General features: G+C 44.4%; 2 protein-coding genes across 2 annotated transcripts; both read left to right on the top strand.

Annotated features, from left to right (window-relative positions):
- Nucleotides 1-24: 24 nt before the first annotated feature.
- Nucleotides 25-9,006, top strand: rnpepl1 (arginyl aminopeptidase like 1). The gene is made up of 11 exons (XM_044119896.1): nt 25-1,646; nt 2,484-2,624; nt 2,730-2,881; nt 3,993-4,109; nt 4,951-5,186; nt 6,149-6,262; nt 6,346-6,458; nt 6,861-6,969; nt 7,038-7,265; nt 7,339-7,481; nt 8,069-9,006. The coding sequence occupies exons 1-11, from the start codon at nt 1,158-1,160 to the stop codon at nt 8,369-8,371; spliced, it is 2,145 nt and encodes a 714-aa protein (XP_043975831.1). The 5' UTR covers nt 25-1,157; the 3' UTR covers nt 8,372-9,006.
- Nucleotides 9,007-9,795: 789 nt separating this feature from the next.
- Nucleotides 9,796-21,893, top strand: LOC122832794 (segment polarity protein dishevelled homolog DVL-3). The gene is made up of 15 exons (XM_044119891.1): nt 9,796-10,229; nt 11,351-11,420; nt 12,230-12,363; nt 12,445-12,530; nt 12,599-12,746; nt 15,068-15,164; nt 15,655-15,724; nt 17,029-17,168; nt 17,305-17,381; nt 17,490-17,557; nt 17,646-17,726; nt 17,800-17,934; nt 18,667-18,834; nt 19,515-19,700; nt 20,587-21,893. Exons 1-15 carry the CDS (start codon nt 9,823-9,825, stop codon nt 20,877-20,879), a joined length of 2,160 nt encoding a protein of 719 aa, XP_043975826.1. The 5' UTR covers nt 9,796-9,822; the 3' UTR covers nt 20,880-21,893.
- The last annotated feature ends 262 nt before the right edge of the window (nt 21,894-22,155 follow it).

Raw genomic sequence — 22,155 nt, 5'->3', positions numbered from 1 at the left:
TTACGCTCCTTTGTAGCTCCATACTGTGATGAGAGGTTCGGTCAAACAGGTAAGTGGTTCTGGAAGAGGCTCTTCTCCTTGTTTTTTGTTTAAATTTTTCTTTCCTTTTTTTCTCATTGTTGAACTGTAATGAATAGATTTATAATTTTTGGCCGGATGGACAGACCACTGGATGGATGTTTGTCCCCCGCAGCCTCTCCTGTCTCCCGGCTGTCCTCCTCTCCCAGCCCCTACAGCGCCCTCTGGCGGCCTGCAGAAACTTTCTGGTACTTCCTGTTTGTCCTCCGCGGTCCTCCGGTCTCCGTCGGTCTCTGTCGGTCTTTGTTCTCCGGGGACTCTCTGTCCTCTGGCCCCGGTCCAACGGAACCTTCCTGCCTCTGTGAGACGGACCGGGAGCAGAGGAGCCGTTGCTGGTCCGGTTCCGTCCAGATGGATTTTACTTAACGGTCCGGAACTCTGTCTGCGGGGCCGAGGCTCGCTCTGCGGGGAACCGGGTCAAGGGGACGGAACCCTTTTACCCAGTTCGGTTCGGCTCCATTCTGCAGAACTCATTCTGCATTGGGCCACTGTCGGACCTTTTTACTGGGTTTTAATGTCGTGCGGACCGGAGAACTGGACTGGACAGTTCGCTAAGCTGTGTTTGGATCGGAGTTCAAGTGGAAAAAGTTCTGCTGCAGGTCTATTGGACTGGTTATCGGTTCGGTAGGCTGACTGGGTCCCGGAAATCAGGCTACAACCGGACCGGTTTACCAGGACTGGGTTCTAGCTCGAGGCTCTGGTTTATTGACAATAGGTTCGGTCTGGACTGGGTGTACTGGTACCCAGTAGATGCACTTCCTGGGTCGAAGGTCAAACTTGTCCTGAACTAAAAAAAACAAAACTAAAAAAAAACCATCTGGTTCTGTTCTGGTCCAAATCAGGTTAAGTCAAACATAGTTGGATTTAGTCCAGGATTTAAGAAGTTTAAGTACAAAACCAGGTTTGGTTCTGGTGTGAATTGGGTTAATCCCAGTCCAATATGGGTTTTGTACCGGTGTAAACCGGGTTTGATTCTGGTCTGAATTGGGATAATCCCGGGTTTGAACCCAGGTTTAACCTGGGATTAACCTTGGATTAGGCCATCTGTGGCCCGGTTCGGTTCTGCTGTCCTCCAGAACATGGCAGAACTCGCGCAGAACTCGCCCTCGCTGTGCTGCTGCCGGAAGGCGCTGCCGGTGTCCGGCGGTCGCTGCGCCGGCGAACCCAAGCCGCCCTCTTCCGGTCCGAGGCCCGGCGCCGCGCGCTGCCCCCTGGTGGACGTGGCGTCGGCCTCCAACTTCAGGAGCTTCCGGCTGCGCCACTTTCACCTGGACCTGCGGCTGAACTTTGCAGCAAAAGAGATGAGCGGCTGGCTGGTTCTGGACCTGGTTCCGGTCCAGCCGGGGGTCAGCGCCCTGGTCCTGGACTCCCACCCGTCCCTGTTGATCCACTCCATAGACTGTAAGGTTCCCGGGGACGGGCCGGAGGAGCCGGCGTCCCTCACCTACCGGGTCGACCCGTTCACCGACTACGGGTCCTCGCTCGTCATCAGCCTGCCGGCCGGAGCGCTGCGACCCGAACAGCTGATCCAGGTGACCGTCCGGTACACGACCACGGACGGCCCGGCGGTGAGAACACGCACCACTTCCTCTGACTGGTTCAGGTCCTACTGCATCAATGGGTTCAGACTGTCTCTCAAACTGGTTTCCAGATTGGTTTAAACTGGTTTCAGAATTTAGTTTAAACTGGTTTCAGATTTAGTTTAAACTGGTTTCAGAATTTAGTTGAAACTGGTTTCAGATTTAGTTTAAACTGGTTTCAGATTTAGTTTAAACTGGTTTCAGAATTTAGTTTAAACTGGTTTCAGATTTAGTTTAAACTGGTTTCAGATTTAGTTTAAATTGGTTTCAGATTTGGTTTAAACTGGTTTCAGAATTTAGTTTAAACTGGTTTCAGAATTTAGTTTTAAACTGGTTTCAGATTTAGTTTAAACTGGTTTCAGATTTAGTTTAAACTGGTTTCAGAATTTAGTTTAAACTGGTTTCAGATTTAGTTTAAACTAGTTTCAGATTTAGTTTAAACTGGTTTCAGATTTAGTTTAAATTGGTTTCAGATTTGGTTTAAACTGGTTTCAGAATTTAGTTTAAACTGGTTTCAGAATTTAGTTTAAACTGGTTTCAGATTTAGTTTCAAACTGGTTTCAGAATTTAGTTTTAAACTGGTTTCAGATTTAGTTTAAACTGGTTTCAGATTTAGTTTAAACTGGTTTCAGGTTGGTTTTGGACTATGTTCACACTGCTTGGACAGGTTGGCTTTGCTTTCAAACTGGTTTCTGATCCTTGTTTGAGAGACAGAAAACTCCGGTCAGAGATTCTGGATGTTTGGACCCGTGTTCCTGCTGAAGACTCGGTTTTCTCCTAATACCTGACATCCTGTCTTGACCTCTGACCTCTGTGTGACCTCAGATCTGGTGGCTGGACTCAGAGCTGACCTGCGGTCAGTCCCGTCCTCTGGTCTTCACTCAGGGACACTCGGTGTGTAATCGCTCCTTCTTCCCGTGTTTCGACACGCCGGCGGTGAAGAGCACCTACTCCGCCTCCATCCGGGTGAGTTCTGTTCGGTTCTGTTCTGTTGGGACGGGTCCGGTCAGTGAAGCGAGGCGTGTCTGTTGGGGAAGACATGTTGAAAATAAAATGGAATTTCCTGCTCAGGTTCCGGACGGCGTGACGGTTCTGATGAGCGCGTCCCGGAGCTCTTACTCCAAACTGGACCGGATCTTCCAGTTCTCCATGGAGTTCCCGGTCCCGTCCTACCTGGTGGCGCTGGTGGCCGGAGAGCTGCAGCACGTGGACATCGGGCCCAGGTCAGAGGTCACCAGGACGCTCCTGAGCGCCGTGACATCGCGGTTCTGATGGGTCGTTACAGCGCCTCACAGAGACCGAACGCGAGAAAAACAATGGAAAATATTTCAAATGTTTAAATTTATTCTCAACTCAGAAAATGTTTATTGTTTATTTTATTTTATGTTTATTTTATTTTATGTTTATTTTGTCAGTTTTTGATATTTTTTCTGGGAAAAAAAAATCTGCAAAAATATTCAAAACTAACATTTTTTTAATCACATTTGGATAATCAGATATTCCTCAAACTCCAGTCCTCCAGTTTTTAGATGAGCCTCAGGTCCAAATCACTGGAATGAAACGGTTTTATTTCCTCCTCCTTGTGTGGATCAGTTCTCCAGAACCTCAATGACCCGATTATTCTGTCCAGGAACATCCAGAAGTTGCAGAACCCTCTCCAGTGTGAGACCCCCGTCATAAACAGACTGCAATACTTAAACAATGAACAGAGAACAAGCTCAATATTTATCACTTATTTCCAAAAATGAAACTCGTATAAATTTGTTAAGCTTAGTTAAATATTCTAAATTTAAGTTTCTAGTAATTTTGATGATTTTGTCCAAAAGAAAAACAATATTTGAAATATTGACTGTTGAGTAAAAGATAAATATTGGAAAGTGTTGATTTCCTAAACTAATCAGTTGAATAAATCCAAACATCGGTGAGTCCAATAACAGCGACACTCGTCGTTAGCTTAGCATTTATGCTAACAAGAAAACATTTAGCTCAGTTAGCTTCTCCTAAATAAATTTTTCCAGATAAAATCTAAACTTTAATTTAATCTAAATTTACTCTAAAATTCTTTAAGATTCTCAAAGTCAAGCTAGCGTAGCTGAGCTGCGTCCGTTTCTGTCCTGTTTCTTAATTATAACTTTTTCCTGACATGATCTGTGGACACCTAGCAGGAAACCACTGTGTTGCTTTTCCTTCCATATGTAAAGGTTACATTTAATATTTAGTGTTATGTCAACAACGTTTTAGCTAAAGTGAATGCTAATCATCTTCAGCCAGCAGGAAGTCGGGGGTAGAAACAAGTTTTTTTGTTTTGTTTTACTTCCTCTGTCCTGACTGCAGGAGTCGTGTGTGGGCGGAGCCTTGCCTGCTGTCCTGCGCCGTGAAGAAGCTAGGGGGCAGCGTGGAGCGCTGGCTGGGCGTGGCAGAGGACCTGTTTGGCCCGTACCTGTGGGGCAGGTGAGTCTGAAGCCCAGCGGACCCAAACGTCGACCCGACAGCAGGTGGCGCCGGGTTCAGAGGGGGAGAGTATCCAAACATTAAACTCAATTAAAATTAGAAATACTTCAACATATTTTACTCAAATAAAAAGTATCCGTTAAAATAAATTACTCAAGGAAGAGTACAAAAGTATTTGGTAAAATATCTACTGAAGTACTGATTACCTGATCAAATTATCAATTAATATTCAAAAATGACATCATCAGGGCGTGTTGCTGGGGATAACGCGGAGGCCTTGAGTCCTATATTATTACTTCATAATAAAATTACTCTAGTAAAACGTAGCAGTAAAAACAATCCTAATAGTACATTTTGTCAAAAAACGTACTCGGGTAAATGTAACTGAATAAATGTAACTAAGTTAATGTAACTGAGTAAATATAACTGAGTAAATGTAACTGAGTAAATATAACTGAGTAAATGTAACTGAGTAAATATAACTGAATAAATGTAAATGAATAAATGTAACTGAGTAAATGTAACTGAGTAAAAGTAACTGAGTAAATGTAACTGAATAAATATAACTAAGTAAATATAACTGAATAAATATAACTGAGTAAATATAAATGAATAAATGTAACTGAATAAATGTAACTAAGTAAATATAACTGAATAAATATAACTGAGTAAATATAACTGAATAAATATAACTGAGTAAATATAAATGAATAAATGTAACTGAATAAATGTAACTAAGTAAATATAACTGAATAAATATAACTGAGTAAATATAACTGAATAAATGTAAATGAGTAAAAGTAACTGAATAAATGTAACTAGCTGCTACCGAACTCTGCAGGTGTGACATCGTCTTCCTGCCGCCCTCCTTCCCCATCGTTGCCATGGAGAACCCGTGCCTCACCTTCATCATCGCCTCCATCCTGGAGAGCAGCGAGTTCCTGCTGATCGACGTCATCCATGAGATCGCACACGGCTGGTTCGGGAACGCCGTCACCAACGCCACCTGGGAGGAGATGTGGCTGAGCGAAGGCCTGGCCACGTACGCGCAGCGCCGCATCACCACGGAGGCGTACGGTGAGGCCACGCCCATCACGTCCACTCAGTCTAGTTCTACGCTTTATCTCACATTACAGTTAGAAATCCTGATTGCACTTTCTGAAGCATCTGAAAAAAGTTTGTTGGAGTTTATTTTTCTCAGTTTCAGTTTATTATTTATTTTTACTGCTGAAAATTATGAATCATTCAAATGGAAATCACTGAGCTCACTTTATAATACTATTAACACATAATTTTCTTGTGACAGCCATCTTGATAGGCAGTTACTATGACAACAATAAACAAGTTATAAATAATATCAGTACATCAAAACTACTGGAGTTCTCCACCCACCTCTATGCAAGAAAAGATAAATATCAGTGATATAAACTGGTTAAGCTAGCTTAACTAATGTAGCCGTTATCTGCTAGCTAAAGCGGACAGGTAGCCTACGTTTGTTTCTACATGTTCTTACTCTGCCAGTCACCAGAACTCACATAGTTTAAGAGTTCATCCCTCCTTTACAAATTAAACACTGATTGTTTATGTGAAGTTCTTCTTGTTCACTAAACAATAACTGCAGATCGGAGGCAGCTTGTCCTCATCGTCTGACATGTTTTCCTTCCCGTCTCATCCGGGTCGATCCCAACAGCAGCCGTTTTGTTCCGGTGTCGTTGACTCAGAGTCCACACATTTTCTTATTGTTGGTATCGAAGCCCTGGGTGTGCTGTGCTTTGTGCTGCGCTGGCCTACCAAGATGGTGCAGATCACTTCCAGATTTATTGTGACAGGCTTGTTTATGTCCATGTGTAAAATAAGAAACATTTTATCAAAATTCAGCTGCTTTTCTGTATCTGATTGATATCAAACCTCAGATATCGGAAGTGAAATCAGTGAGCTGAAGGCAGGGCTTCATATCTGCCCACAGAGGTCACCAGGGATTATCAGGGGTCATCAGGGGTCATCAGGGGTTGGGGTTTCACTCTGACCTTTGTCTCCAGGTGAGGCCTTCACCTGTCTGGAGACGGTGGTCCGACTGGAGGCTCTGCACAGACAGTTGCGTCTCCTTGGAGAGAACAACCCTGTGAGCAAGCTGCAGGTCAAGTTTGAGCCAGGTACACACACACACGCACACACACACACACACACACCTGGTGTGCAGCTGTACAGGTGAGGGTCCCTCCGTCCCCCCCTGCAGGTGTGAACCCCAGCACCCTGATGAACCTGTTCACCTATGAGAAAGGCTTCTGCTTCGTGTCGTACCTGTCCGAGCTCAGCGGCGACGTCCGGCGCTTTGACAGCTTCCTCAAGGTCAGTGATGCATTCAGAGGCTGTTCCTCTGTTAGGCCCCGTCCTCACAGAGCAGTTTGATTATCTGTCACGTTACGTACTGCAACTTTAAGGCTGTTATCTTCATGTTTCTGCGAAAATTTCTTTACTTTTGTGTCTGTCTGTATGCTGCTAATCAGTTGTGAACAGGTCTGGGCTTTGACTAGGCCACTCCTGAACCTCCACCTTGTTGTTTTCCAGCCGTCTCTGTGAACCTTTAGACCTCGATTTTGTATCTGCTCTCTGCCTCAAGGACAGAAAGATTAATGTGTGTGTGCGTGTGCGTGTGTGTGTGTGTGTGTGTGTGTGCGTGCGTGCGTGCGTGCGTGCGTGCGTGCGTGTGTGTGTGTGTGTGTGCGTGTGTGTGTGTGTGTGTGTGTGCAGGACTACATCTCAGAGTTTAAGTTTCAGAGCGTTGTGGCTCAGGACCTCATCTCCTACTTCCTGCAGTATTTCCCGGAGCTGCAGGACGCCGCCGTCTCCCAGAGGGAAGGTACTTCTGCACGGTTTCACGTTGCTGCCTTCCGTTTTCTGCTCTGTGACATCACTTCCTGTTCTCAGGTCTGGAGTTCGAGCGCTGGCTGAGCGGTTGCGGCCCGCCGCCATTTGAGCCTGACGTGTCAGCAGGGGGCGCTCTAATCGGGCCGGTTCAGGAGCTGTGCGACCTGTGGAGTGGCGGCGATCCGCCCGACCAGCAGGCTTTCACGACCTTTGACCTGTCAGCCTGGAGCACCTTCCAGGTGGTTCTGTTCCTGGACCGGATGCTGGACCACTCACCGCTGCCGCACGGTGCGTCTCTTCACTTCGGCGGCAGCGCCACCTGCTGCCAGGCGCGTCGCTGACGGGCCGCTGTGTGTTTCAGACGTGATGGCGAATCTGTCGGCCTGCTACTCGGCGCTGTTCGACGGGCTGAACGCCGAGGTCCAGATCCGCTGGCTGCAGATGGTGGTGAGGAACACGTTCTACCCCGACCTGCCGCGGGTCCGAACCTTCCTGCACAAACACGTAAGAACAACAACCGGCGCTGAATATCTGAGTATCTTATTGACATGCAAAGAATCGATTCATGAAGCCATATTGCATCAGAAACAAGCTAATGTTTGGTCAATGCAGCGCTGAGCACTGCTAGCTAACAGTTAGCAGTGCTAACCCTAAAGCACTAATCATAAACATTAGTTCCACTAATGCTAAATGCTAAGCCATCATGGTGTTTGGTAGAAGATGATGCTAATTTCAACCATGTTGATAATGACTAGAGGTGGAATCTTTGAGTGACTCTCAATTCGATGAAATGTTTTAGTCACGAAATGAACTTTGGTTCAGAAACAATGTTTCTGTTGAAACTGTCCAGAGTTAAACTATGAGTGACCAGAAGAAAACAGGCTGTAAATAAATATTTATTTAAAACAATTCAATGATCGCAGAGATAATTTTTACTGCAGAGCTTTGAATTTTATCTGGTAAAATGTACTTAGTGGAAGCTAGGTGGGGCAGTCGTTTCACCGTTAGCACAAATGCTAAACCACCAGTTAGCTACGCTACGAGCAGCTTAGCACTGCGTCAGGACATGTTTCTGTTTTTGCTCCCTGCAGACCTCCAGGATGTACACCGTGCCGCTCTATGAGGACCTGGTTGCCGGGGTGATGAAGTGCGTTGCCGTGGAGATCTTCTACCAGACGCAGCGCCGCCTGCATCCCAACCTGCGACGGACGCTGCAGCTGATCCTGTTCCCCAGCAGCTCGGCTCCGGCCAATCAGAGCGTCCCGGTTCCGCCCATCCTGACTGGCTCCGCCCCCTCCGGATCGCCGCTGCCGAGCCCCGCTGCCACGGCAACAGCCTCCGCCGCCGGGACGACGGCCGCCATGGCGCTCAGGGACGTTAATGTGTCGGCATGACGACCGTTCGGGCCCTTAGGGGCCCCAACGGGTCAGAACCAGAACAGTTTCCTTCATCATGTCTGCAAACAGCAGAACATTCTAGAACTTCATGGAAACGATGCGACAGATCTCCCTTCTCCTCAGTTTGAGGAACCTGGACTGGATTCTGATCCAGAACCAGAACCAGAACCGGACCTGAACACCGGAGCGGCCTTATCGCCTCACTGTGAAACAAACCCGCTAACTGGACCCGGTCCAGCCAGAACCTCAGGAACCTGCAGACCCTGAACGCAACGCCACAATAAAACGTCTCCAGCTGAAATGAAATGAAACCCGATCACATGACCAATAATCTGTATTGATTATCAACCAGCTTCACTCTGCAGACAGTTAATTATTCTATTTATTCAGTTTTTCTCTATCAAAAATACAAATAAAAGAAATCATCTTTTTTTCTGAAGAAAATGTTTAACTTTCAGAAAACAGATTTATTTATTTTGGAGGGATCCTTTAATGTCCTACTTTTATTTTGAAGTGAGACCGGAAATGTAAGGTCTGACATGTTTAACGGGATCTTTGATGTCTGAAGGTTTTATTATTTAACACACAGGAAGCTGGTGGCTTTGATTTCACAATAAAAGCCTTGAATCGTGTTCCACTGCTTCAGGAGATTTTACGTTTTTATTTCCCTTTTATTAAACTGAACAAACAGAAAACCTTTAGAAACTTTTAACCGTCTACAACTGATTCTTAATTTGATCAAACTTGTTGTTTACTTTCAACATTTTGTAATTGGGTTGAAGATAAATCTGATTCAGATACGGTTTGTGTTTTATGTCTGAGATTATATCTTTTTTGCTTTTGTGCTATAATTGGAACAAATTTTAAAGATCTGTAAGAAATCTTTATAACTTTAAACTACAGAAGTGACGACTTATCAGGGCCGTTATAGACAAGGACGATAAAAGGAGCACATTTCCACAAAACACTCTATTCTCAGAAAAATACATCTGGATTTAAAAAATCAAAATATCTCAACTTTTGAAACTTATTACTTTACAAATGTCAAGTTTTGACTAATCTCAAAATTTGAGGGGTTTTTTCTTGCAAATTTTATCTAACCACTGAAAATGTTTGACTTTTGAAACCTGGAAACTTTTTTTTTCTAGAAACTTCCTGAGATTTTTTCACTCAGAAATCTACCATTTTTTCCTCCTGGAAAGTTTTGAGAGTTTTGGTGAAAATTTACTCCTTTTTGGTGCTGAAACATCAGATGAACTTTACCTCAGACTTCTGGAAAAACAAACATTCATCGTTTAATTAAGAAGTATTAAACATAAACAGCAAGAAATTGATTTTTAATAAATAAACCCGTCCAAATTTTTCTAATTCCAATTGAACAATTTCAACAAAATTATTTTATTTGGGTTCTTTACCTGGGCGACCTTTACTTTGAAGTCCATCACCGGATGTTGCGTGTTTTAACGCGTGTAGCGTTGACTATCAGGAGGAAAGCATCATCGGAGCCCCTCTGCAGCTGGACCGACACATCTGGACCGGAACCGGCCTGGGACCAGCTCGGCTCCTGGAGGTGGGGGCGGGGGAAGCGCACAGGTGAGGCGTCACGTGACCAGACCTCCAGAGCGTCACGCGGCGCGCGCAGGTGTGTCTCAGCATCCCCTTCGAAGCGCGAAGGGCTCCTCGGGGCCAGCATGGCGGAGGAGACCCGGGTCATCTACCACCTGGAGGACCAGGACACCCCCTACCTGGTCCGGATCGGCGTGCCCGCGCAGCGCGTCACCCTGGCCGACTTCAAGCAGGTGCTGAACAGACCTCACGCCAAATTCTTCTTCAAGTCCGTGGACGATGACTTCGGGTGAGTCACGTGACTGACGCCTCCATCAGGAAGATGACACAGATCCAGATGGGTTTATTGAGCATCAAAGGTCACGTGTTCCAGCGGGGGGAGGCGATTCAGTCACATGATCAGTGATCAATAATCATGATAACAAGAGAAAGAGCTGATAAACAATGTATGAATCAGCAGGGAGGCTTTGTTTGTTTGTTTGTTTGTTTATGAGCTGATTGTTTATATAATCCTCTTCATGCAGCTGTGATTATGTAACTGTGACGAAAACAAAAGATTTAATATTCCCTCTGATGAGAGGATGACTGGTGAGCTCCTGATGATGACGACGATGATGATGAGGATGAGGATGATCTAATGACTCAAGGTGTAGCAATTAAAAAAAATTAAGAACGAGACGAGAATTATTACGTTCAAAGATCAAATTTAGACTTTGAAACAGATAAAAAAGAGACAGATGTCTGATTCTTGTCAAAATGATTTACTGCTGTTTTCCCACCTGATAGTCCGACAGACTCGGTTCGATTGGGAACCAAACTGAGTCAAACCAACCAAACTCCTGGCCTCTGGGGGCGCTGTAACAAGAACCACTGCAGGAAATGACACAAAAACTTCTAAAGACACTGAGCGTTACTTCCTTCTTTACAAAATGGAAACAGAAATGAAGGCGTCAGATTTTAGAGGTTGTCTGTTGTCTTTGGCTAAAGATCACAAACTATTTCTCCTGCTAGCGCGAGAAATGGCATGCTTTCAAACAGAACCAGAGTTAGCTTCAACCGAATCCAGACCAAGGTTTGGAGGACCAGAGTGAGCTCCTTTGGTTCAGTTGTGCATTCACACCTCCCCAAGCGAACCAGACTTTCTGGACAAATTAACCAGAGTTGAATTAAAGTGGACTACACTGGCTTCTGGTGGGAATATTTTCAAAGTCATCAAATTGCTAAAGCACTTAGCAAACCCTTAGAGTGGTTGGGGCGTATTTTACTACAACTTAATCAGAGGAGAAGGCAGATTTATCCAGGATGTTTTCATATCATATCTTGCTACACCTCTAGTTATGACATGATGCTCGTAGCGATGATGATGATGATCACAGTCGTGATGATGATGATGATGATGGTGTGTTTCAGGGTGGTGAAAGAAGAGATCAGTGACGATGAAGCTCGGCTGCCTTGTGTCAACGGACGGGTCGTCTGTTGGGTCAGAACCGCTCAGATCCTCCCAGATGGACGATCAGTCATGAAAACATCAGGACGTCTGTTGAACTCAGTTCTCTGAGTCTCACCTGTAGAGGGAATTGCTAATTTAAAAGTTAGCTAAGCTAATCATAAACATTATATCCACTAACACCTGCACCGCATCACAGGTGGAGAATGCCAGGAGAGGAAATGGAACTGCTACGTTGACAGATTTCACAATAAGAGCATGAATATAACCGAAAGTTCAACACAGATTTTGTACTTTATTCAACTGAAAGTTTACAAAACATCCAAGTAAATTTATCTAGCAATATGAATTTAAGGGAAGCTAAGTGTGCTAATATTCAAAGATAGCTAAAATGCTAATCACTAAATTATCTCTGTTGTTAGCAGATTAGCATCAGTGTGTCCAGCTGCTAACCAGCACTGGTTTTGGAGGCTGCTAGCATCTAGCTGTGTGGTTTTAGCCAGATGTGGACATGCTGAAGGACGTTTGGAAGGTCAAACACTCGTAGGTTTGTTTGCACGTTGAAACGGTTGATTCCAGATTCTACTGAGACCTTTAGACCTTTTACTAGACCAGACGTTGCTCCAGTCTTCGTCCTAATGGCGTCCACGTCACTTTAACAGTCAGGATGACCGTACTAAACTTAAAATTTAACAAAATTCAGACAATTCTACATTAAAATTACATTTTATTTAATATCTAAGTCTGAATATGTCCTTATTTTTTCATGACTGTCTCATTTGGACCCGATGACACACCTGGACTGTCCCGGTGTCTCTAAGATTCTGTCTTCTTCTCTGCAGGTGGTGTCTTCAGATGCCTGTCCTCCAGACTTGAGGGGGTCGGACACTCCCTCTGTGGCCACGCCCTCCAGCCTGGCTCCGCCCCCCATCGAGAGAACCGGCGGCATCGGCGACTCCAGACCGCCGTCCTTCCAGTGAGTTCCTACACGGATTGAGCTCCAGTCATGCTGATGCGACCTCTCGCTGACAGGCTGTGATGTATTTGTCCGCTTCAGCGCTGCGGCTGTCTGCCACGATGACCAGCAGAGGTCAGAGGTCAAATCGCCCGCTCCATCTTCAGAGAAGCAGCGGCGGAGAGATGGTAAAATCTTCAACTGAATCAAACCAAATTCTTCCAGCTGCCTCTGACTGGCTGTGGTCCGCATACAGGAGGCCACGTGAACGGACACGCCCACCAGGCGGCCGACCAGAAGGGGGCGGGGCCAGCCGGCGGCGGCGGCGACAGCTCGTCCAATCAGCAGAGCAGCGAGTTAGAGACGACTAGCTTTTGCTCGTCTGAGGAAGACTCTGGAGGAAGGTCAGACCCAAACAGTTTTGGTCCGGTTCCGAGTCCACCTGCTGACCAGCAGAACTTAGAACCAGGCTGGGGCGGTTACCCAGGGTGGCATTGAAATGGGCGGCACTCTAAAGCTAGAAAATCAATCAAGTTTATCTGTGTAGCAGGTTTCAGGCGGTTCAAGGTCGTTATTGTATTGTAATATGTCTCATCTGTTAGTTGTGCAGTGGGTGTATGGAAGAGGGTTAATGCCAAGAATAAAAAAAAAGAATTTAACCTTTTCTCTCAGAATTTCTCTATTTTTCCTCAATTTTATGAAAATTCTGACTTTGATCTCAAAATTTAGACTTTAATCTCTGACTTCTTTTCTCCCAATTATAACTTTTCTATGCAAATCTTGAGTTTTTTTCTGAAAATTCTGAGTTTAATCTCCACATTCTGGCTTTTTTCCTGAGAAGACTAAAGTTAAAAACATCTTTTGGGCGTGCTGTGGTGGCGTTGGGGACAGTGCGACCCACATTTGGAGGCCTTCAGTCCTCGACGCAGCGGTCGCGGGTTCGATTCCCGGACCCGGCCGACATTTGCTGCATGTCTTTCCCCTCTCCTTCCCCCTTCATGTCAGCCTACTGTCATATAAGGGACACTAGAGCCACAAAAGACCCCCTGGTGGGAAAAAAAAAGATTTATTTATCTTTTTTATGGCCCTAATCCTAATCCAGACTGCTTTTTTATAATTTTTGTTTATGTCCAGATTTGCCCTCTGGCTTTTTCTGGTGCAGAATTATGATGCATGTCTCATGTCAGCATCAGATGAAATGCGTTATGAATGTTCAGACTGCTGTGGAAAGTCTGGTTTGGGTCCCATTTTCCTGTGAGTGAAGGTTGCCTGGATTAGCTGCTTTCTGCTTTAGAAGCATTTTAATTGGTTGGGGTTTTGGCAGGAGGAACGGCTTCAGAACAAACTGAGCTGGAAAAAAGTATTTGCACCCTGTCAGATTTCAAAAGTTTTTTGTTGTTTCAGAAAAAATGTTGAGCTCCATAAAAGACAATCTGAGGAGTTTTTTAAGTGACTTTTTAAATCATATTTTTACCCAGGGTTTGACTAGGCCACTTCAAACACTGTGTTTTGTTTACTTTGACACTTTTGAATGTTTTTTTTAAAATAATCAACAAATTGTTTTGTTTACTGTTTTATTTGATGATCTGAAACAAAGTTTGATAAAAAGAAGCTAATACTTTTTCACAGCAGTTGTTCGTCAGTCTGGAGCATTTCCAGTTATGGGCGTGTCCCTGAATGCATCACAGTGCATTTGCTGCAGCAGCATCAGACTCGTAAACCTGTTGAACAGAACAACTGGGAGAACCCGAACTCCTCCTGTGGTTCTGGTTCTGTGGCGTGTAAAAACGCGTACTGCTCCTTTAAAGCCTGTGCCATGTGACCCAGTGACCTCAGCAGCAGCTCTCGCTGTGATTGGCTCGTGTCTCTGACACACATTCACCTGCCTGCAGGTCATTTTTTCTGCCCCAGTAAACCTGTTCACGCCCTGGGCTCTGATTGGCTGCTGCGTGTCATGTGACCAGCGCTGTCTTTTGTATTGTGCTGCAGATAAAGCCATCCCAGCTGATCTGAGAGCAGAAATAATGTGTTCCTGATCAATTTCCTCATTTAGACTCTGACTTCCATCAGTGATGGACTCCACCTGCTGCCAGATTTATAATCTTTACACAAACATTTTAAATCTTTTTGTAATTTTTGCAGGTTTGGAGTTTTGCTGTCTTTTATTTCATTATTTGTAAAGTCAGATTTTCCTCTCTCTGCTGGAAATGTGTTAATATTTTATTATAAGTGATTCATTTCTGACAGGTAAGTAGGTTTGTAATATATTTTCCAAATTAGAAATTAGTTTTTTAAAATCTAATTTTTTTAAATAATTACTGGCATTTAGATTTTTTTATTCATGGTATTCTAGTTTAATAGTTAAAACTTTTCATTATTTCATATATTGACGTGATCTTTCCAAGTTGAAAATTAATTTTTATGACATTATAGCAACTTTTTGTTAAATCTCTGACTACTGGGGAGAAAAATGAGGAATTTTTTCACAGATAATTTTCCACAGATAGAAAAACCAGTGAATTATTGGGGCTCAACTGTATTTATAGATTTTTCCATTTATCCTTTTAAAAAGCTTTTACTTTTATTCCTAAAATTTGATTAATTTTACGGTCTGCTTCAAATACATGTTTTATTTAGGATTTCCTGATTTTCTTTAAAGCCTTTGTTGCGTTTTTAGATTTGTGCTTTTTTGACCAATCAGATTCTGTCTGTGATGTCACACCAGGTTCAGCCAATCAACAGGCCAGAGCAGTTCCTCGCCGAGACTCATCAGGCGACAGCGCCGCCGCCACCGAAAGCCAAAAACTCCACGGATGGAAAAGGTAACCACACACACAGTCGTGTCTTCATCACTTGTGGGGACTTGACATTGACTTCCATTAATTTCTACAGCCTAACCCTTACCATAATCCTAATCCTAACCCTAACCATCACATACCTAACCCTTATCTTAACCTTTACCCTCTAACCTAACCATCACAGAATTAAGCCACTAACCCAAAAACAACAATTTCCCTCAAAAATTTCCCAAGAAAATGTCCCCACAAGAAGCAATGGTCCCCATAACCCACATTGTAGACAGAAATAGGTTCCCATAAGGATATAAAAACCGGGTACACACACACGCAAACCCACACACGCAGACGCATTGTGAGGTCCTGGTTATCTGTGTAAATGTGTCTTTATGACGCCTGGTGCAGGGCGGCTGTTTCCGTCTGGACTTCCTGTCACTGACGTGTCCCTCATCTTCCTGTCCTGTCTCTCTGTCCACCTGTCTCCCTCTCTGCCTGCCTCTATCCGTCTGTCCGTCAGTCGGCGTCTTTCAGCAGCGTCACTGACTCCACCATGTCGCTCAACATCATCACTGTAACCCTCAACATGGGTGAGTACAGAATGGGTCAGCAACGGATTGGACCAGGACATATAGAACCCTGGTTAGGTCTTCTGCTATCAGGGTTGAGTCCAGAACAGCCCTAAACAGTCTAGATAAGGGCGAAGAGAGTCCAGAACAGAACCTGTCAGCCTGAATCTCATCAGTAAAACCCATGAAAAATGTCTAGTTTGGTGCATCATTATCTACAACTGCTCCACATGTTTTTTTTGGGTCTGAATCAGGTCCAAAACATCCAAAATTAGCTCCATCTTAGTCCAAATCTTTTTCAGAAGTTCCTTGCATCTAAACCAGGTTCAAGACACCTTAAATAAGGTTTGTTACAGTCTAAAACGGCTCGATGCGTTCTCTTTGAGTCTCAGCTCGCTGAAAAACACCATAAGTTAGTTTTTTTAAGTAAAAAGGTCGCCTACAGTTTCCTTTGAGGCTAATCTAGATCCAAAACAGCCCAAATTATATTTAGTCCAATTCACAACTGCTCCAGAAGTTCCTTTCAATTTAAACCAGATCCAAACCAACAAAACTTAGATTAGGTTTATTGAAGTTGAAAGCTGCTCCTCATGTTCTGTTTGAGTTTAAACTCAAACAGTTTAGACCAAAATTTCCTAAATTGGTCCAGAGGTTCTCTTGGACTGGATCTGGTCCAGTCCAGTCTAGAATAGGTCAGCTATCTGACCAACACAGATCAGGTCCAGTTGGGGTTCTCAGTCAGGTTCGTAGGTAGATGGATCATATCAGAGTTCAGAACAATCCCTGGACCAGGTCTATGACAGACCAGTACTGCCCCACCGGTTCTCTTGGATCAATCCTTAAATGATGTCCATAAATCCATAAATCAGATCCAAAAAGGTTCCAAACAGAAAAATACCGTCTGGATCAGGTACAACAGAATCTGAACCAGGTTCAGAACGTGAGAATCAGATCCAGTAGAGTAAAACTGGTCCTCAGCAGCGTTGGCAGTAGAACGGATCAGGTTCTGCTCAAACATGGCGGTTGGTTTACAGTTTGATTGGTTCTCTTAAGGTCCTCTGAACCCAACAAGACCCAGACCTAACTGGGTTGGTAGATACCGATTCACACCGGACCGCGACCTGATGAGATAATTTAAAAACCCAGTTCAGAGTTCTGGTTCTGTCTGGTTGCTATGTTGTTGGGTTGAACAGAAGTTAAAGTTCTTCAGAAGGAGACCTTTAATCAAAGAGCCGCAAACGTTTGTGAGATGTTTCCATCCTGAGTATGATGCCGGTGAGGTGTGACTGTCCTGTGTGGTCAGACTAACGCCGCCTGTTTCTCAGAGAGGTACAACTTCCTGGGCATCAGCATCGTTGGTCAGAGTAACGACAGAGGAGACGGAGGGATTTACATCGGCTCCATCATGAAGGGAGGAGCAGTTGCAGCAGATGGGCGCATAGAGCCTGGAGACATGCTGCTGCAGGTAGGGCCGACACCAGGTTCTGGTTTGGACCATCTAGGCTTGGTAATGATGCTGAAGCCAAGACTCTCTGAAGCCCTTTGGATTCAGAGAGTCCTTTGTTGCTCTGGTGATTCTCACTGTGATTCTGTTCACTCAGGTGAACGATATCAACTTTGAGAACATGAGCAATGACGACGCAGTCCGGGTTCTGAGAGAGATCGTCCACCAGCCGGGGTGAGGCTTAATTAAAACCACTGACCACTACAGTCTGTCGGAGGACGACTTTTCATCTAGACACGACCTTTGAGACTCAAGCTGAGCTGTTTCTCTCCTTCCTTTTAGTCCGGTGACATTAACTGTGGCAAAGTGTTGGGATCCAAACCCACGAAGTTGCTTCACGCTGCCCAGAAGTGAGTCAGGCAGGATGTGTTGGTTTGTTTGATACTGTAGAATGTAACCAAAACACATTAAAACGGTCTGTCCTGTAAAACCGTGCAGGTGAACCGGTCCGCCCCATCGACCCGGCTGCCTGGGTGTCCCACACGGCTGCCATGACCGGGAAACTCCCCCCACACTACAGTACGTCTCGACTCTGCATCTCTCTTCTATTGTTAATCCGCCCATCTCATTTTAACTTCCTGCTGTTCTCCAGGCGTGCATGAAGAAAACCACCTCAACATCCACAGTGACATGACGGTGGTCGTCAAGGCAATGGCCAATCCAGAGTCAGGGCTGGAGGTGCGAGACAGGATGTGGCTGAAGATCACCATCCCCAACGCTTTCATTGGTGAGAAGATGTACTACTGTGTAGATCTGGATCTGAGTCTGAGGAATGTCTCGTTCACACCAGTCCTGTTTAATCCGCTTTTATCAAACTAGTTCATTTGCGAAGGTGTTAATCGAATTCTTAGGTGGACCAAAAAAGTGAAATCTGGTCCATCTACAAACCTAAGTTTTGTTTTGGTTAAAGTGAATTAGAAAACAGATGTGAACCCCAAACGGTCTGGAGACCGCTCCAAAAGCAGAAATTGGACTAAATTTCATGGCATTCTGGATAAATACAACCAAACTTGCTAGCCTGGTGGTAGCAGGAGAAATGGCTCATGTCTTTCTCCAACAACAAAAAAGAAAATTTGATGCCACTTCATTTCCATTTGGTGAAGAAGGAAGTTGCGCTCATTGTCTTTTCAGAGGTTTTTGTGTTGTTTCCTTCAGTGGTTCTTGGTGCAGCGCCCCCACAGGCCAGGAGGGGAACAGGTTGCTCAAACGATTTGGTTGGTTTGGCTCGGAGCAGAGGAAATGAGAACCACAGCAAATGAAACAAATGTTATGTTGGTCCCCACTCTAGTTGCGTTTACCAAACTATCCGGTGGAGAAGCAACTGCGATTCTCACCAACAAAAACATTTTGTTTAACCAACATGAAATAATCTCTGTTGTAGTTCTGGGGTAACGATTCCAATCAGAACTGTGGAAGGAGACAGATATCTTCACCTGCAGCTTGTCTTCTATCTGTCCAGGTTCGGACGTGGTGGACTGGCTCCACCGTAACATAGAAGGTTTTACCGACCGGCGCGAAGCTCGTAAGTACGCCGGAAACCTGCTGAAAGCCGGATTCATCCGACACACCGTCAACAAGGTCACCTTCTCAGAGCAGTGCTACTACGTGTTCGGAGACCTGTGTGGAGGTAGGAGCAGGGGCCACAGAGCTGGCCACACTAGAGACCATAACTATAGTTATTAGTCTTTGAAATAAGAAGACCTTTAAATATTCAGTGTGCTGAGATCACCTGGAGTCTGTGGCATTTTGTCCTCAACTGAGGTCCTCTTTAAAAAATAAAAGGGAAACCTTCAATTAAATGTGTTAATATAAAGAGAAGTTGTTTCAGTTGCTCTAATGTATGTATGTATGTATGTATGTATGTATGTATGTATGTATGTATGGATGGATGGATGTATGGATGTATGGATGTATGGATGTATGGATGTATGGATGGATGGATGGATGGATGGATGGATGGATGGATGGATGGATGGATGGATGGATGGATGGATGGATGGATGGATGGATGGATGGATGGATGGATGGATGGATGGATGTTAAAACTCTAGCTGCTTTGGTCCAGTCCTTACCATTCACCTGCAGTACCGTCAATGACCACAAGATGGCGAAACACAGAAGACAAAGCCAGCCGATCATGTTAAACTGTTTTATGTAATTAATGTCATTTTCAAAGGTTTTTTGTTATAAATGTATACATTTTAATTCAAAAGCTCTGGCCTCTACTTTAGTCTGATGATAAGAAAATAAAAACCAGAGTTTCTAACAGCATAAATTTTGCCGTTTTGCTGATGCTGCTCCTTTCAGATCTGGCTGCCATGTGTCTACTCGACCACGAAGACGGATCCTCTAGAGAAGTAGGAGGAGGAACTGACTGCGACCCCCCAGCCTTCCCCTACCAGTACCCCGTCCCTCACCCCTACAGCTCGCCCCACCCGCTGCACCAGCTGCCGGCCTGTGGGGCAGGAGGAGGCAGGAGTCATCACAGCGAAGGTACAGGACGTTTCTTGATTTTCAGAAGGTTTGTGTCAGTATGTGGCATCGTGGATGTAATTGTTTAACCAACATCGCTGCTTGATCATTTAAGTTATTGTTGTATGTTTCTGTATTTCTCAGTCGTTCATTTGTTGTCCTCTAGAATCAATGACGAGAACATGAAGAGAGGAAACTAACTGCTGTGTAAGCAGATTTCAAAATAAAAGCTTGAAGCTAATTACTCGAAGAATTCTGAACAGACAATAACCAAAATTTCAACATGGATGAAAGTTTACAAAGCGCTTTAGATGGATAAATGTATTCAGGGGAAGCTAACTGTGCTAAAATCTTAAAACAAACTAAACAAAAGATCAGCTCCACTATTAGCGAATTGTTGTTTTTGTGACCCTGTCTTAAAAATGTTTTGTAGCACTGGGGGCCTTGATTCTCAGTAGTCAGGCAGACAACGCAGGAAACAATGGTTTTACGTTTGGGAATTGAACCGGAGACCCTGGGTTTCCTGCCCTGCTGCTACATCGTGTGTCTCATCAGCTGCTATCTTACCATCCGTCCTTGAATATTGAAAACAAGTGGCTACATGTGAGGAATAAAAGCAGATAGAGTTGAAGGTCAGGTCCTGTCTCTGAGATTTTAATGGGATCAAACTGACGGTCTTCTGCTGCGTCAGGGTTAGGGGACGTTACCTTTGCTGTTGCATCTCATATACTAAAGGATTCACAGACAATCTGAGAAAGAAATTTCAGGACGTTCTTCCTACACCACAGAAACTAAAGGCTGATGTCAACACCGCGTTTTGTTTTAATGTTTATCCCTGATGAAACCTCGGTATCGCCTCTCGGGTTTTGTTTGAAACGATGACATCGTGTGTTCATTGGTCCTGCAGGAAGTCGCAGTAGCCAATCGGACTTCAGCGATGATCAGGAGGGAAGAGGAGGAACGCAGCAGGAATCTGCCAACCAGGAAGCAAACGCTCAGCACAAGATGGCCGACTGTCTGAGTGACGGCAGCGCTCAGGAACCGCCCACCTCCTTCTCCGGTTCCCATGGCGACAAAGACATGCCAACGCCGTCTCGAGGTCAGCACCGCGACTTTTCATCGATCCAACCGGAAATCTCTCGACAGTCCTTCCGCCTGGCCATGGGAAACCCCAGCGACCTCTTTGTAGATGTCATGTGACCTGGTGACGATGATGTCATATCCTGGCAGGTGACCTGGAGACACGATAAATGTTTTCAACTAAAGCTGAAACAAACTGAAAAAGATTGAGGCACATTCAGTCACTGTGAAGACCTGAACCTGACCAGAACGAGACCAGGCTCTGATAAAACCTGAAACTAGACAAAACCATCCTGAACTAAACCTGAAAACTAAACCTGACCGAGAACTAAACCTGAAAACTAAACCTGACCGAGAACTAAACCTGAAAACTAAACCTGACCGAGAACTAAACCTGAAAACTAAACCTGACCGAGAACTAAACCTGAAAACTAAACCTGACCGAGAACTAAACCTGACCGAAAACTAAACCTGACCGAGAACTAAACCTGAAAACTAAACCTGACTCTGGACGAAACCAGATTTACCTGGACCTGACTCGGACCTGGACTCTCTGAATGAACCAAATCAAAGCATGTGCTGCTTTTCTCTCTGAGAGACGTTCTGACTCAGCAGAGTCTCTCCTGCATCCTGGGATGGTTGTAAATTATTCCTGATGTTCCTGTTTGTAAATCACATGCTGTCACGCTGCCTGTTACTGAGCTCATTATTGTTTCTATTTATTCATTATTTATTTATTTAACATGTTTATTTATGAACTGTTTATTCCAAACATTTACTGCAGAAAGCGACGTGTGGATTATTTATGAGTCCTTGTTCTCGTCTCCTCATGACTAAAACGTCCATGTTTGTCTAACTGGAGAACGCCAGAGAAGCAGAGCTGTAGCTTTTCCTCTACATTCCAAAACCAATGAAACGGGTCAGTGAAAATTATTTTACATAAAGGTTAAATACGGTACCAAATCACAGACTGAAGGCTCTTAGACATTTGGGTTTTGTGAAGAACAAAGACCGTGATCTGTTTAGTGAAAGCAGTTGTATAAAATGTGTTCACTGTGTTATATGTACACAACCAGATAGTAAAACCTCAAATGACGAATTAGATTTGAATAAAGTTCACTTAGCTTTCATAGACATCTGTGTATGGCTGTGATTTCCTCAGATCTTTAAAAGTCAGTGGTTTCACTCTTATGGACACTAGAAAAGGGGAAAGTTTCATTTGTGAAGGAGCAGACACAGATTAATTGTGTCTGTTATTTAATGGAAACACCCCAATTATATGTGTGGGTTTTTTTTTACATTAGCAGAATAGCGACAATATTTTGCATATATTTCTAATGGAAATGCAGCTACTGACTGATTACAATGTGAATGTGGCACTTAGAATTGAAATGTG

This window comes from Gambusia affinis, linkage group LG06, assembly GCF_019740435.1.
Source record: "Gambusia affinis linkage group LG06, SWU_Gaff_1.0, whole genome shotgun sequence".
NCBI lineage: Eukaryota > Metazoa > Chordata > Actinopteri > Cyprinodontiformes > Poeciliidae > Gambusia > Gambusia affinis.
This window is presented reverse-complemented; position numbering and strand designations above follow the sequence as displayed.

Coding starts and splice junctions, on each gene's coding strand:
- rnpepl1 (XM_044119896.1), top strand. CDS start 1,158: ATGGCAGAACTCGCGCAGAACTCGCCCTCGCTGTGCTGCTGCCGGAAG. Junction 2,882..3,992: donor CACGTGGACATCGGGCCCAG/GTCAGAGGTCAC, acceptor TCCTGACTGCAG/GAGTCGTGTGTGGGCGGAGC. Junction 4,110..4,950: donor GGCCCGTACCTGTGGGGCAG/GTGAGTCTGAAG, acceptor CGAACTCTGCAG/GTGTGACATCGTCTTCCTGC.
- LOC122832794 (XM_044119891.1), top strand. CDS start 9,823: ATGTTGCGTGTTTTAACGCGTGTAGCGTTGACTATCAGGAGGAAAGCA. Junction 12,747..15,067: donor GAGGAAGACTCTGGAGGAAG/GTCAGACCCAAA, acceptor ATGTCACACCAG/GTTCAGCCAATCAACAGGCC. Junction 17,558..17,645: donor TTGCTTCACGCTGCCCAGAA/GTGAGTCAGGCA, acceptor AAAACCGTGCAG/GTGAACCGGTCCGCCCCATC.